Source organism: Diuraphis noxia, unplaced genomic scaffold (assembly GCF_037042655.1).
Source record: "Diuraphis noxia isolate RWA-SAM2 unplaced genomic scaffold, SU_Dnox_SAM2 contig0005, whole genome shotgun sequence".
Classification (NCBI taxonomy): Eukaryota; Metazoa; Arthropoda; class Insecta; order Hemiptera; family Aphididae; genus Diuraphis; species Diuraphis noxia.
Window position 1 is genome coordinate 33,144,075 of NW_028301715.1, and position 13,621 is coordinate 33,157,695.

The following is a 13,621-nucleotide window of genomic DNA, read 5'->3' on the forward strand; positions in this document are numbered from 1 at the left end:
TTATATGAATGTTATGCAGAAAATATATTATATATAATATATATAAATATAAAGATATAAAGTTGATATTATGAATATTCATTTTATAAGACGATAATATTATATACGTTTAAGTTACAATGATTTTTTCAAAATTTGATTATGAACATCCTATGAATAATCTGAAATGAAGATAGAAACAACTTACTGATAAAATAAACGTCCTGGAATTCCCCATGCGTTAATATCTATAATAATATGTATAATTATATGTGCACTATTGCGTAATGCGTATACATGGTGGTGTGTGTGTGTATCAATGTCATAACCACTCATCACTTTTAACTTTTTAAGTTTTATTAGCACTATTTATTATTATATATGCATGGTGCGCGACGTTTAGCGATTTTGTTATTTTCAAGTTGTATACAACATTTTGTATTAAATATTAAGTAGTCATGTGTTAATTTCAATTGGCATTCGAAAGTTGTTTAATTTGTTGTTTATTTGAATCTATTGGTATCATAACCACTCATCACTTAACTTTTTAAATTTTATTTGCACAATTTATAATTATTATATGATGGTGCGCGACGTTTAGCGATTTTGTTATTTCCATATTTTCAAGTTGTATACAATATTTTGTATTTTAATATATAGTAAGTCATGCTCGAAGTCATGTGTTAATTTCAATTGGCATTCAAAAGTCGTTTAATTAATTGTTTATTTGAATCTATTGATATTCGTCAACGTGAAATACCTAGGTATAGGTATTCCTAATACTGGTAAGTTTTTATTTTTAATATTTTAGATCTATGCGACTATACCTATTTATTATACTGCAGTAATCATAAAAATATAAAATAGTATTTTGCTTTGGTTTACAGCTATATTTATTAATTGACTTACTAAAAAAAAAATATCATGTTATGTTTTGTATAATCTCTACTAGGTATGTTATTGTTTTAGTCAAAATTACATAGTGAACATTAATAACAATATATTAACTTTATATTTTAATATGTTGTCTGTAAAAATTAATTATAAGTATATAATAGGTATAGTCCCATTATAAGTTACATTTAATAGTAGATACGGTTTGCACCTTATACACTTAACATATTTTATCTGACTCATAATCCATGGTTTTAATAAGTTTTTATTAAAATACTAAATAGTTATATACTCGTATCAATAAGTGACTTCAAATTATATTTATATTTAAATTTTGGTTAGTAACTACTTTATAAGATCAGAAACATGCACATGTGATATAAAATTAGATGTCTAACACAAATTGTGTAATTTTATAATTTATCATAGATTTGTATTTCTAACTTCTTTTTATCTTATTATATAGATATACAGTATAAAGTCTTTCTATCTTATCTACATAGACTTTATCCTCGTAGACTGGCCCTAAGAATTCAAATTCAGTAACATAGGTAGGTATTTTATTAGCATTTTTTTGGTAGCATTAAAATGGATTACAATAAAAAGATACGTTTGACATCAAAATCTCAATTTAATAAAAATGTGAGGCATGAACTTCAAAATTTGGATAATTTGAGAAAGAATAATGCAACATCAACAGTTACTTTCAAGAATCCTAGTTCAGTTGTCCAGTGTGAGCCTAATTCTGCTACTGAAATATCAAATGCGTTATGCAATAATAATGTCACAAGTATACCTTGTCCACAATTATATGAAACAGAAAATGATTCTTTAATATTACCAACAATTTCATCTGTTCAAACCTCCAGTTTACCCTCAAGTTTACCTGACAATGTTGTAAATAAGGACAGCAGTGAGTTAGAGAACTCAACAATTATTTCTATTCCTGATCAATTACGAGCATGGGCAATTAAGAATAAAATTACTCATGTTGCTTTGGGTGAACTTCTATTAATTCAAAGACAAATACCTAGCTTACAAAATTTACCCAAATGCCCAAGGTCATTTTTAAATACACAAAGAAAAACTGTTTTGAGAGACATAAATCCAGGAAAATACTACCATTTTGGTTTAGAAAATGGTATTATCAGTATGCTTGAAAAAATTGATTTGTCCAATATGAGTGTTATTAACGTTGGAATTAATATTGATGGTTTACCCCTAAGTGACTCATCATTAAGTCAAGTTTATCCAATTTTATGTTTGATAACTAATACCAATAACTTATTATTTTCTTCAAATATTTTTTGTGTAGGCATCTACCATGGCTACGATAAACCATCTGATTTTAATAACTTTTTAGAAGAGTTTGTTAATGAAGCTGTTAATTTAACATTAAATGGTATACATATAGGCACTAGACATTTTAATTTTAAAATTGTCATGTTATTGTTTGATGCTGTTGCTAAAGCAAGTGTTTTAAAAATCAAAGGACATAGTGGGTACTCGTCATGTTCCAAATGTACTCAAGAAGGAGAATACCTGGATCATGTTATTTTCCCTGATATTGATTTTATTAAAAGAACTGATGAAGATTTTTTAAATCAATCAGATCCAGAACACCATACTGGTCATACTATCCTTCAGCGAATTCCTAATTTAGGTTTAGTTACTGAAGTCCCACTAGATTATATGCACTTAATATGTCTAGGAGTGGTTAAGAAATTGCTAGTTAACACTTGGTGTTTTGGGCGCCCCCCTCATAAATTACCATCAAGGATTGTGGGGATCATATCTGATTCGTTGTTACAATTAGTTAAATATATTCCTCTCGAATTCGCAAGAAAACCAAGACCAATTAAAGAGGCTAAACGGTATAAAGCCACAGAATTTAGACAATTCCTGTTGTATACTGGTATAATTGTTTTAAAAAACAATTTAAATGAACAGAAATATGATCATTTCTTAACATTACATGCTGCAATCCGTATATTGTTGTCTGATACCTTATTGCCAACTATGACTGACTATGCTGAAGAGTTACTAAGGCATTTTGTTGTTTCTTCTAAATTAATTTATGGTCCTCAAATTTTATCTCACAATTTTCATAATTTACTACATTTGACTGACGATGCCAGAAAGTACGGAAATTTAAACTTATTTAGTAATTTTTCTTCTGAAAATTACCTACAGAAAATAAAAAAACTTTTAAGAGCACACAACAATGTTTTATCACAAATAGTACGACGGTTTTCAGAAGAAAGATCTTTACTACAGATATCACCTACAGTTAAAATTCAGCCTAATAGTTTTAAATTAGAAAAAATATATAATAATGGCATTTTAATTAATGATACTACTGACCCTCAGTACAAACAAGTAACTTTTTCTAACTTTAAACTTTGTTTAAAATTGCAAGATTCGTGTTGCAAACTAAAATGTGGCACTATTATTGAAATTAAAAACTTTGCCTATTGCCGGACATCGAATGAAGTGGTTATTATTGGTTTGAAATATAATAATATATCTGACTTTTACACAAAACCTTGTTCTTCATCAATATTTGGAATTCATGTTGTTAATGAGTTAAGCAAAAGTTATTCACATTGGCCATTATCAGATGTCTATCAAAAATTAATACGTTTGCCCTATGACAGAAGTTTTGTAGTTATACCATTACTACATATTGAAAATTGATATTATTTAAAATCTTATTTAATTTTCTCTTTCACATTTTTAGTTTTTACTTAACAATTTTATTTGTAAATATACCTATTGAACTGTTCAATATCTGTTCGATAATTATCATACTATATTTTATTTATTTTCATTACTATATTATTATGCAAGCTGTCTACAAATATGTGTTTAGTTATTTAATACATTATAAAAGCATTCACTTTATATATATAATATAAATTTTATATTGATTATAGATCATGTCTGCAGTTTGTGGGTGGTATGTCGTTAAATTTATTCATGAAAAAAATACTATCGAAGTTATTCCAAATAATTGGATGATAAATTTTGATACATGTCTATGGCCTTCACATATTGGCTTAATAAAGATGCAAGCAGCAATTAAAAATAGATTAACTCCAAATAATGATTGGTCTTCATATGCCATTAAAGTGATTTGTACAAGAATGTTTTCAAATTATAATGAAGCCTCTAAATTTGCTAACAAAACTCTTGCGGAAACTTCTTCAGAATCTGACACACCAAAATTCTCAACTATTTTCAAAAATCGTAAACGTACAAATGCAAACAATAACAATGTATTGAATAAAAAACATACACTGCAGGGTAATGATGAAAGTAGTGATGAAGAACAGCCTACATCTTATGATGTACCACCATATCCAAAATGTCCAAGTATGTTTTATATTGATATCTGAATGTAATGTTCTCCTAAACAATGTTTTTATTCTATTATCTGTTTATTTCATTTAGATTTAGAAACAATCGTAGAAGGAAAAAACAACACAGATGAAATTAATTATTGTGATGAAGATGAAATTACTAATAATATATTACTAATTGATGATGACTATAATGTTTTTGAAGAAGGATTAAATAAGTCTGATTTACAACAATCCTTAGGTAAGTTTTGTGCTTTATATAATAATTTATACATTAAAATTCATTTTAAAATACACCTATTAATTATTATACATATTATATACCTATAATGGTTTGAAAGTAAATTAATTATTACATATTTTGGTTAAATCATATCAAAGGACACTGAATATTTTAAACTTTAAATTAACTACCTATGTATAAATTATTATACTTTTATTTAATTCATAACTAATTAAATAATTAAATGATATTCATTTATTTATGGTTTACAGAAAACAACTCTGCAGATTTGGAAAAATCTTCTAACTTACTTCTCGAATTACCGGCTGAAGTAAACAAAGAAGCTGCTCTAATCAATTCATCATTATCAACTACAAATAACTGTAGTGATTCAGGTACAAACAAAACATATAATTTATTTAAAAAAATTTAATACAAATTTTTTGGACTTACGTATGAGAAATGTATATTTAGTTTAATTTCAATATAGGTAAAATACCTTTATTATCACATTATCAAGCTGATTAATAGTTTACTATTAATAAATAATGCTCATTTTATACAATTCTAGTTTTTAACAATCACTTGGATTTTTAATATTTTTCATTGTTCTATAGAATATTTATACATGTCTTACTTTTTCATTTCAAAATATGTTTATATTTCATAGTTTATTTTCCTAAGAAAATAACCACTATAATTGTCCTAATAATAAATTGTTCGGGAGACATTTGTTGATATTAATATATATTTATTATATAATTTATTAAATAGGTATAATAATACCTAACTTATATTTAACTATATATTATTGATATTAAAAAATTTTTTAATAATATTAAATCCTAACAGAATTCCAAAGGCAAGTCATGAGACAGCTTGTTACTCTGAATGCCAGATCTGAGGAACATACAAAGTATCTCAATGTCATAATGGTCATGGTTAACGACCTCAAAGATAAGTTGAAACCTCTAGATGAAACATCAATAAATGGCCGCCCTGAAGTAGAAAATGTTTTTTCTAAATTTCCTGTATCTGATGAGAATTCACTAAATGAAATAACTAACGACTTGAATAATAATTCTTCACTCTATGATCAAATTGTAAGTTATGTTAATATATGACATATATATATATTTGTTATACTTGTAAATCTTAATATTACAATATATTAAGTATCATATCAAATATGTCTTTAAAATATGATTCATTAAATGTTTAGGTTAAAACTTTAGCATTGATTGGAGGATCATCTTTCAAAGAGTCGGTCAGGCGCATCTTAAGAAAATTGATAACTGATAATTATGCTAAATCATTTAGTTATACTGGGCATAAGAACAATAAACTACCATTTAACAAAACTATTTTGGCATCATTACTCACAAGTAAATATGATCTTTTTAAATATAAATAACAAATTTATTATTTATTTACTTATTTTCAAAATACATAACTCAATTTAATCTGTCATTTTATTGATTGCTACTCAGCCCTTAAAATATCCAAATGTTCATTCCACACAAATAGTCTTAAATCAAATTAATCTAAATAAGAAATCAATGCTATAAAAACTAGCACCAATTATATTTCTTCAGCCAATAACACATAATATAAATTAAATAATAATATGTATAAATATATTATTTCATTACTGTGAACAAAATTAAATTATTATTAATTAATTTATATATTAATTTACTCAAATTAATAGTACAACATTAATAACTACAATTTCAATAATATGTTTATAAGAATTAGTTGAAGTTACTATAAAAAACCATATATAGCATGAATTATTAATTAAAATATAAATTTACAGTCAATTTCTTTAATGTTAATACCATACATCAATAAATGATTTTTAGATTGAATCCAAATTGCATTTTTTTTTAAATTAAAAAAAAATAGAACCTATTTAACAAACTTGAAGGTGCAATAAAATAAAATTGTGATATAGTAATTTAAACACACTTTCAAATTTCATACTTTGACACAATTTTAGGGATTGCGATTACTATTATTGGCATTAAAAATTCATGGTGATATTTTTTTCTTAATTTATTAAATAGTTATCATTAACATGTTTTAACATTATCAATTATTGGCAACGATGAATTTATAAAATGTATTTGTATCCTTAAAAATTTGATTCACAGTTGCTAGTTTTTGATTAATAGACCAATAATAATTTTGCAATTAGTTGCATATATTTTATCCTAAAATTTTACTGTATAGTTTATTTTTTTTTTTTGCATAATTCAAGAGTGCAGATTTTTACTTTTATATTACTGGGATATTTTTTACTTTACTTGAGGATATATTGGTGTTATATTAATATCAAATGATTTTTTGTTCACTGCAGCAGTGACAACAAGCTAATACCTTATAATTAATCAATAAATAATATGATAGTGTCCGCTATTTATATAATAAGTGGGTCCGATCCTCTTCTATTCTACGCCCCTTTTGTACATTTTCCAAGCCCCTCCTATAAATGAAAATAAATTGATCATCTTTTTTATTGATCATCTATACTATGCATATTATACACTATACAGTTTGGTATTCATTTAATATATATGTTCTAATTATATAGTATGTAATTGTTTTAGAAGCTGTTCATTCATCTCACAATAATTCAGAAAAAACAATTAAAGAAATTGAATCTGTAGCAAGTATTTGGCTAACCAAAGCAGGGGAAAGAGCAAATAAGACTATCGTTTTAAATGTTAATATTAATTAATTTAAACATAAAAATGTGTTCTTACTACTATTTAATATTAACTATTTTTTTTTGTTTTTACACAGAATATAAAATATATGAGTGTTTCAAAGTTGATTTTGGTTTATTTTTTTTTAGTAAGATAGTCTTAAATATTGCATTTAAATGCAAGATTTATAAATAATAAGTTAGTCCATATATATATATTGTATGCAAATATCATAAAAAAAATATAAAAATATATGTATATATATTATATATCTCTATATAATCTAAAATCAATTAATATATTCACAACCAATGGATATGAGTTTTATTATTAATAGAATATGATATTCATCATCAAGTAGTATTTTGGTAATCATGTATAGGAATAATTATGAGTTATTCATATATTATTTAATTTTAAATACCCAAAGAATATTCTATAAATAATTCAAATTACTATATGAATATTCCTATAAGACTATTTATAGTTGATTCAATGAGACCGAATATTCATGGACTATCTATAGTAGACTCATTTTGCAATTTTTTCCTAATATATGCATATTCATAGAAGATCTTTATGTGAATGAAGAATATTCTTTACATATTGCATATATTCTTAGTGAATATTCTATTAATATTTTATTAACATCCACGTGTTACTTGGGTATGTTGGCGGTCCGATGTCAGCAGCGTCACAAGAAAAGTGACATAAAACAATTTCAATAACTCACAATAGAACGGCGAAAACGTTGAGATTAATTAGGTCGGTGGTCGGACGTCATCGTCGTCACAAGAAAAGTAACCTATAACATTTCGAGTTACTCGTAATAATATGATGTGCACGCCGAAATTATTATTTCATCGGTTTGAAGTCATCATGATAATCAGGAAAATTAACGTATGACAAGTTCTAGTAACTCGTAATTATTTGATATGCGCAAAGTGTTTAATTATGTTGGAAGTCTGATGTCGACGTCGTCACAAGAAAAGTAACCTATAACAATTCGAGTTACTCGTAATAATATGATGTGCACGCCGAATTTCATTATTTCATCGGTCTGACGTCGTCATGGTTATCAGGAATAGTAACGTATAACAAGTTCGAGTAACTCGTAATTATTTGATATGCGAGAAATGTTTAATTATGTTGGCGGTCCGACGTCGTCGTTGTCACAAGAAAAGTAACATATAACAATTTCGAGTAACTCGTAATGATTTAATGTGCGCGTTGAGATTAAATATGTTTGTGGTCAGGTGTCAGCGTCGTCACAAGAAAAGTATCTTATAACATTTTCGAGTTACTCGTAATAATATGATGGGCACGCTGAATTTCATTATTTCATCGGTTTGACGTCATCATTATAATCAGGAAAAATAACGTATGACAAGTTCGAGTAACTCGCGTAATGATTTAATGTGCGCGTTGAGTTTAAATATGTAGGCGGTCTGATGTCGGCGTCGTCACAAGAAAAGTAACATATAAAAAATTCCAGTAACTCGTAATTAATTAATGTGCGCGTTGAGATTAATTATGTCGGCGGTCCGACGTCGTCATCGTCACAAGAATATTAACGTATAACAAGTTCGAGTAACTCGTAATAATATGATGTGCACGACGAGTTTCATTATTTCATCGGTCTAACGTCGTCATGGTTATCAGGAATATAATATAACAAGTATATATATATACTTATACATATTATTATATATATATAACTTATAACAAATTCGAGTAACTCGAAATTATTTGATATGCGAGAAATGTTTAATTATGTTGGCGGTCCGACGTCGTCGTTGTCACAAGAAAAGTAACTTATAACATTTTCTAGTAACTCACAATAGAACGGCATGCGCGTTGAAATTAATTGTGTCGGCTGTCCGACGTCGTCCTCGTCACAAGAAAAGTAACTTATAAAAATTTCGAGTAACTCACAATAGAACGGCATGCGAATAGAGATTAATTATGTTAGCGGTCTGATGTCGTCGTCGTCACAAGAAAAGTAACTTATAACAACTTAGAGTTATTCGTTATAATCTAATGTGCCCGACGAGTTTATATAATTTTAGCGGTCCGACGTCGGCGTCGTCACAAAAAAAGTAACATAAAACAATTTCAAGTAACTCACATTAGAACAGCGAACACGATGAGATTAATTACGTCGGCTGTCCGACGTCGTCCTCGTCACAAGAAAAGTAACTTATAAAAATATAGAGTAACTCACAATAGAACGGCGTGGGCGTTGAGATTAATTATGTTGGCAGTCTGATGTCGTCGTCGACACGAGAAAAGTAACTTATAACAACTTAGAGTTAATTTGGATAAAATTAGGGTCTTAAAATTATGGTCTGAAAAGACACAATGAAGACTGCACTATGAATTCTCAAGAAAAATAAATAAAGGAAAACTAACTCATAATAAAATTATATTATTTAGTAGCGAGTGGTTAATAGGTTTTGAAAATTGTGTCCACAAAATATGAACTAGAGCTATATTTTTAAAATAAAAATTGAAAGGGGGTTGTGGCTTGCGCAGGCAAATGGTTATTAAGGATCAAAAAAGAAATTCGGGAGAAATATGTACTTAGAATACAGAATGAAGACGGAAATATGTTTTCTCAAGCGAAATGAATGAAATAAAATATGCAGGATAATTAAATCGTGATATAATTATGTTTTTTAGTGGCAAGTGTGCTAATAAAGTTTAAAAATTGTGTCCACAAAAATAAAGTAGAGCTAAATTTTGAAAATAAAAATGGAAAGGGGGTATTGGCGCCCGCAGGCAAATGGTTTTTTAAGGATCAAAAAAGAAATTCAGAAAAAAATATAGTCTTGGGATATACAATAAAAACTGCAATATGTATTCTCAAGAAAAATAAAATAAAGGCAACTAACTCATAATAAAATTATAATTTTTAGTAGCGAGTGGTTAATAGGTTTTGAATGTTGTGTCCACAAAATATGAACTAGAGCTAAATTTTTAAAATAAAAATGGAAAGGGGATATTGACGCCCTCAGGCAAATGGTTTTTGAGGATCAAAAAATAAATTCGGGAGAAATATGTACTTAGAATACAGAATGAAGACTGAAATATGTATTCTCAAGCGAAATGAATGAAATAAAATATGCAGGATAATGAAATCATGATATAATTATGTTTTTTAGTGGCAACTGTGCTAATAAAGTTTAAAAATTATGTCCACAAAAATAAAGTAGAGCTATATCTTGAAAATAAAAATTGAAAGGGGGATTTGGCGCCCACAGGCAAATGGTTTTTAAGAATAAAAAAAGAAATTTGGATAAAATTAGGGTCTTAAAATTATGGTCTGAAAATACACAATGAAGACTGCACTATGTATTCTTAAGAAAAATAAAGGACAACCAACTCATAATAAAATTATATTTTTTAATTGTGAGTGGTTAATAGGTTTGAAAATTGTGTCCACCAAAATAAATTAGAGCTATATTTTGAAAATAAAAATTGAAAGGGGGTATTAGCGCCCGCAGGCAAATGGTTTTTAAAGATCAAAAAATAGATTCGGGAGAAATATGTACTTAGAATAAAGAATGAAGACTGAAATATGTATTCTCAAGAAAATTAAATGAAAGGCAACTAATTCTTAATAAAATTATATTTTTTAGTTATGAGTGGTTAATAGGTTTGAAAATTGTGTCCACCAAAAAAAAAAAATAGAACTATATTTTGAAAATAAAAATGGAAAGGGGGTATTGGCGCCCGCAGGCAAATGATTTTTAAGGATCAAAAAAGAAATTTGGATAAAATTATGGTCTTAGAATACACAATGAAGACTACACTATGTATTCTAAAGAAAAATTAATGAAATAAAATATGAAGGATAATTAAATCATGATATAATTATGTTTTTTAGTGGCAAGTGGCTAAAAAAGTTTAAAAATTGTGTCCACAAAAATAAACTAGACCTATATTTTGAAAATAAAAATGGAAAGGGGGTATTGGCGCCCGCAGGCAAATGATTTTTAAGAAACAAAAAAAAATTTGGAAAAAATTATAGTCTTGGATATCGGGATATCACAATGAAGTCTACACTATGTATTCTAAAGAAAAATTAATGAAATATAATATGAAGGATAATTAAATCATGATATAATTATGTTTTTTAGTGGCAAGTGGCTAATAAAGTTTAAAAATTGTGTCCACCAATATAAACTAGAGTAATATTTTGAAAATAAAAATGGAAAGGGGGTATTGGCGCCCGCAGGCAAATGATTTTTAAGAAACAAAAAAAATTTGGAAAAAATTATAGTCTTGGATATCACAATGAAGACTACACTATGTATTCTCAAGAAAAATAAAAGAACGATAACTAACTCATGATAAAATTATGGTTTTTAGTTGCAAGTGGTTAAAAAGTTAGAGACTTGTGTCCACAAAATTAAACTAGACCTATCTTTTGAAAATAAAAAAGGAAAGGGGGTATTGGCGCCCGCAGGCAAATGATTTTTAAGAAACAAAAAAAATTTGGAAAAAATTATAGTCTTGGAAATCAACATGAAGACTACTCTATGTATTCAAAAGAAAAATTAATGAAATAAAATATGAAGGATAATTAAATCATGATATAATTATGTTTTTTAGTAGCAAGTGGCTAAAAAAGTTTAAAAATTGTGTCCACAAAAATAAACTAGACCTATATTTTGAAAATAAAAATGGAAAGGGGGTATTGGCGCCCGCAGGCAAATGATTTTTAAGAAACAAAAAAAATTTGGAAAAAATTATAGTCTTGGATATCACAATGAAGACTGCAATATGTATTCAAAAGAAAAATTAATGAAATAAAATATGAAGGATAATTAAATCATGATATAATTATGGTCTTAGAATACACAATGAAGACTGCAATATGTATACTCAAGAAAAATAAAAGAACGATAACTAACTAATGATAAAATTATGGTTTTTAGTTGCAAGTGGTTAAAAAGTTTGAGAATTGTGTCCACAAAATTAAACTAGATCTATATTTTGAAAATAAAAATGGAAAAGGGGTATTGGCGCCCGCAGGCAAATGATTTTTAAGGATCAAAAAAGAAATTTGGATAAAATTATGGTCTTAGAATACACAATGAAGACTGCAATATGTATTCAAAAGAAAAATTAATGAAATAAAATATGAAGGATAATTAAATCATGATATAATTATGTTTTTTAGTGGCAAGTGGCTAAAAAAGTTTAAAAATTGTGTCCCCAAAAATAAAATATAGTAATATTTTGAAAATAAAAATGGAAAGGGGGTATGGCGCCCGCAGGCAAATGATTTTTAAGGATTAAAAAAATAATTTAGATAAAATTATAGTCATGGAAATCAACATGAAGACTACACTATGTTATCTCAAGAAAAATAAATGAACGATAACTAACTCATGAAAAAATTATGGTTATTAGTTCCAAGTGGTTAAAAAGTTTGAGAATTGTGTCCACAAAATTAAACTTGACCTTTATTTTAAAAATAAAAATGGAAAGGGGGTATTGGCGCCCGCAGGCAAATGATTTTTAAGAAACAAAAAAAAATTTGGAAAAAATTATAGTCTTGGAAATCAACATGAAGACTACACTATGTATACTCAAGAAAAATAAAAGAACGATAACTAACTAATGATAAAATTATGGTTTTTAGTTGCAAGTGGTTAAAAAGTTTGAGAATTGTGTCCACAAAATTAAACTAGATCTATATTTTGAAAATAAAAATGGAAAGGGGGTATTGGCGCCTGCAGGCAAATGATTTTTAAGGATCAAAAAAGAAATTTGGATAAAATTATGGTCTTAGAATACACAATGAAGACTGCAATATGTATTCAAAAGAAAAATTAATGAAATAAAATATGAAGGATAATTAAATCATGATATAATTATGTTTTTTAGTGGCAAGTGGCTAAAAAAGTTTAAAAATTGTGTCCCCAAAAATAAAATATAGTAATATTTTGAAAATAAAAATGGAAAGGGGGTATTGGCGCCCGCAGGCAAATGATTTTTAAGAAACAAAAAAAAATTTGGAAAAAATTATAGTCTTGGAAATCAACATGAAGACTACACTATGTATACTCAAGAAAAATAAAAGAACGATAACTAACTAATGATAAAATTATGGTTTTTAGTTGCAAGTGGCTAAAAAAGTTTAAAAATTGTGTCCCCAAAAATAAAATATAGTAATATTTTGAAAATAAAAATGGAAAGGGGGTATGGCGCCGCAGGCAAATGTTTTTTAAGGATTAAAAAAATAATTTAGATAAAATTATAGTCTTGGAAATCAACATGAAGACTACACTATGTATTCTCAAGAAAAATAAATGAACGATAACTAACTCATGAAAAAATTATGGTTATTAGTTCCAAGTGGTTAAAAAGTTTGAGAATTGTGTCCACAAAATTAAACTTGACCTTTATTTTGAAAATAAAAATGGAAAGGGGGTATTGGC

The 13,621-nt window shown here is 27.1% G+C and overlaps 1 protein-coding gene across 1 annotated transcript; it reads left to right on the forward strand.

The window, feature by feature from the left end:
- The first annotated feature begins 314 nt into the window (after nucleotides 1–314).
- On the forward strand, nucleotides 315–7,297 carry LOC149055213 (uncharacterized). Its single transcript, XM_089229164.1, has 7 exons — nucleotides 315–764; nucleotides 3,810–4,248; nucleotides 4,327–4,476; nucleotides 4,731–4,853; nucleotides 5,311–5,561; nucleotides 5,681–5,843; nucleotides 7,071–7,297. Exons 2-7 carry the CDS (start codon nucleotides 3,813–3,815, stop codon nucleotides 7,199–7,201), a joined length of 1,254 nt encoding a protein of 417 aa, XP_089085290.1. The 5' UTR covers nucleotides 315–764; nucleotides 3,810–3,812; the 3' UTR covers nucleotides 7,202–7,297.
- The last annotated feature ends 6,324 nt before the right edge of the window (nucleotides 7,298–13,621 follow it).

What these genes read in the sequence shown, in the direction of transcription:
- LOC149055213 (XM_089229164.1), top strand. Translation starts at nt 3,813, where the DNA reads ATGTCTGCAGTTTGTGGGTGGTATGTCGTTAAATTTATTCATGAAAAA. An exon ending in ACCATATCCAAAATGTCCAA is followed by an intron (nt 4,249 to 4,326) that starts GTATGTTTTATA and finishes TATTTCATTTAG; the next exon opens with ATTTAGAAACAATCGTAGAA. An exon ending in TGATTTACAACAATCCTTAG is followed by an intron (nt 4,477 to 4,730) that starts GTAAGTTTTGTG and finishes TATGGTTTACAG; the next exon opens with AAAACAACTCTGCAGATTTG.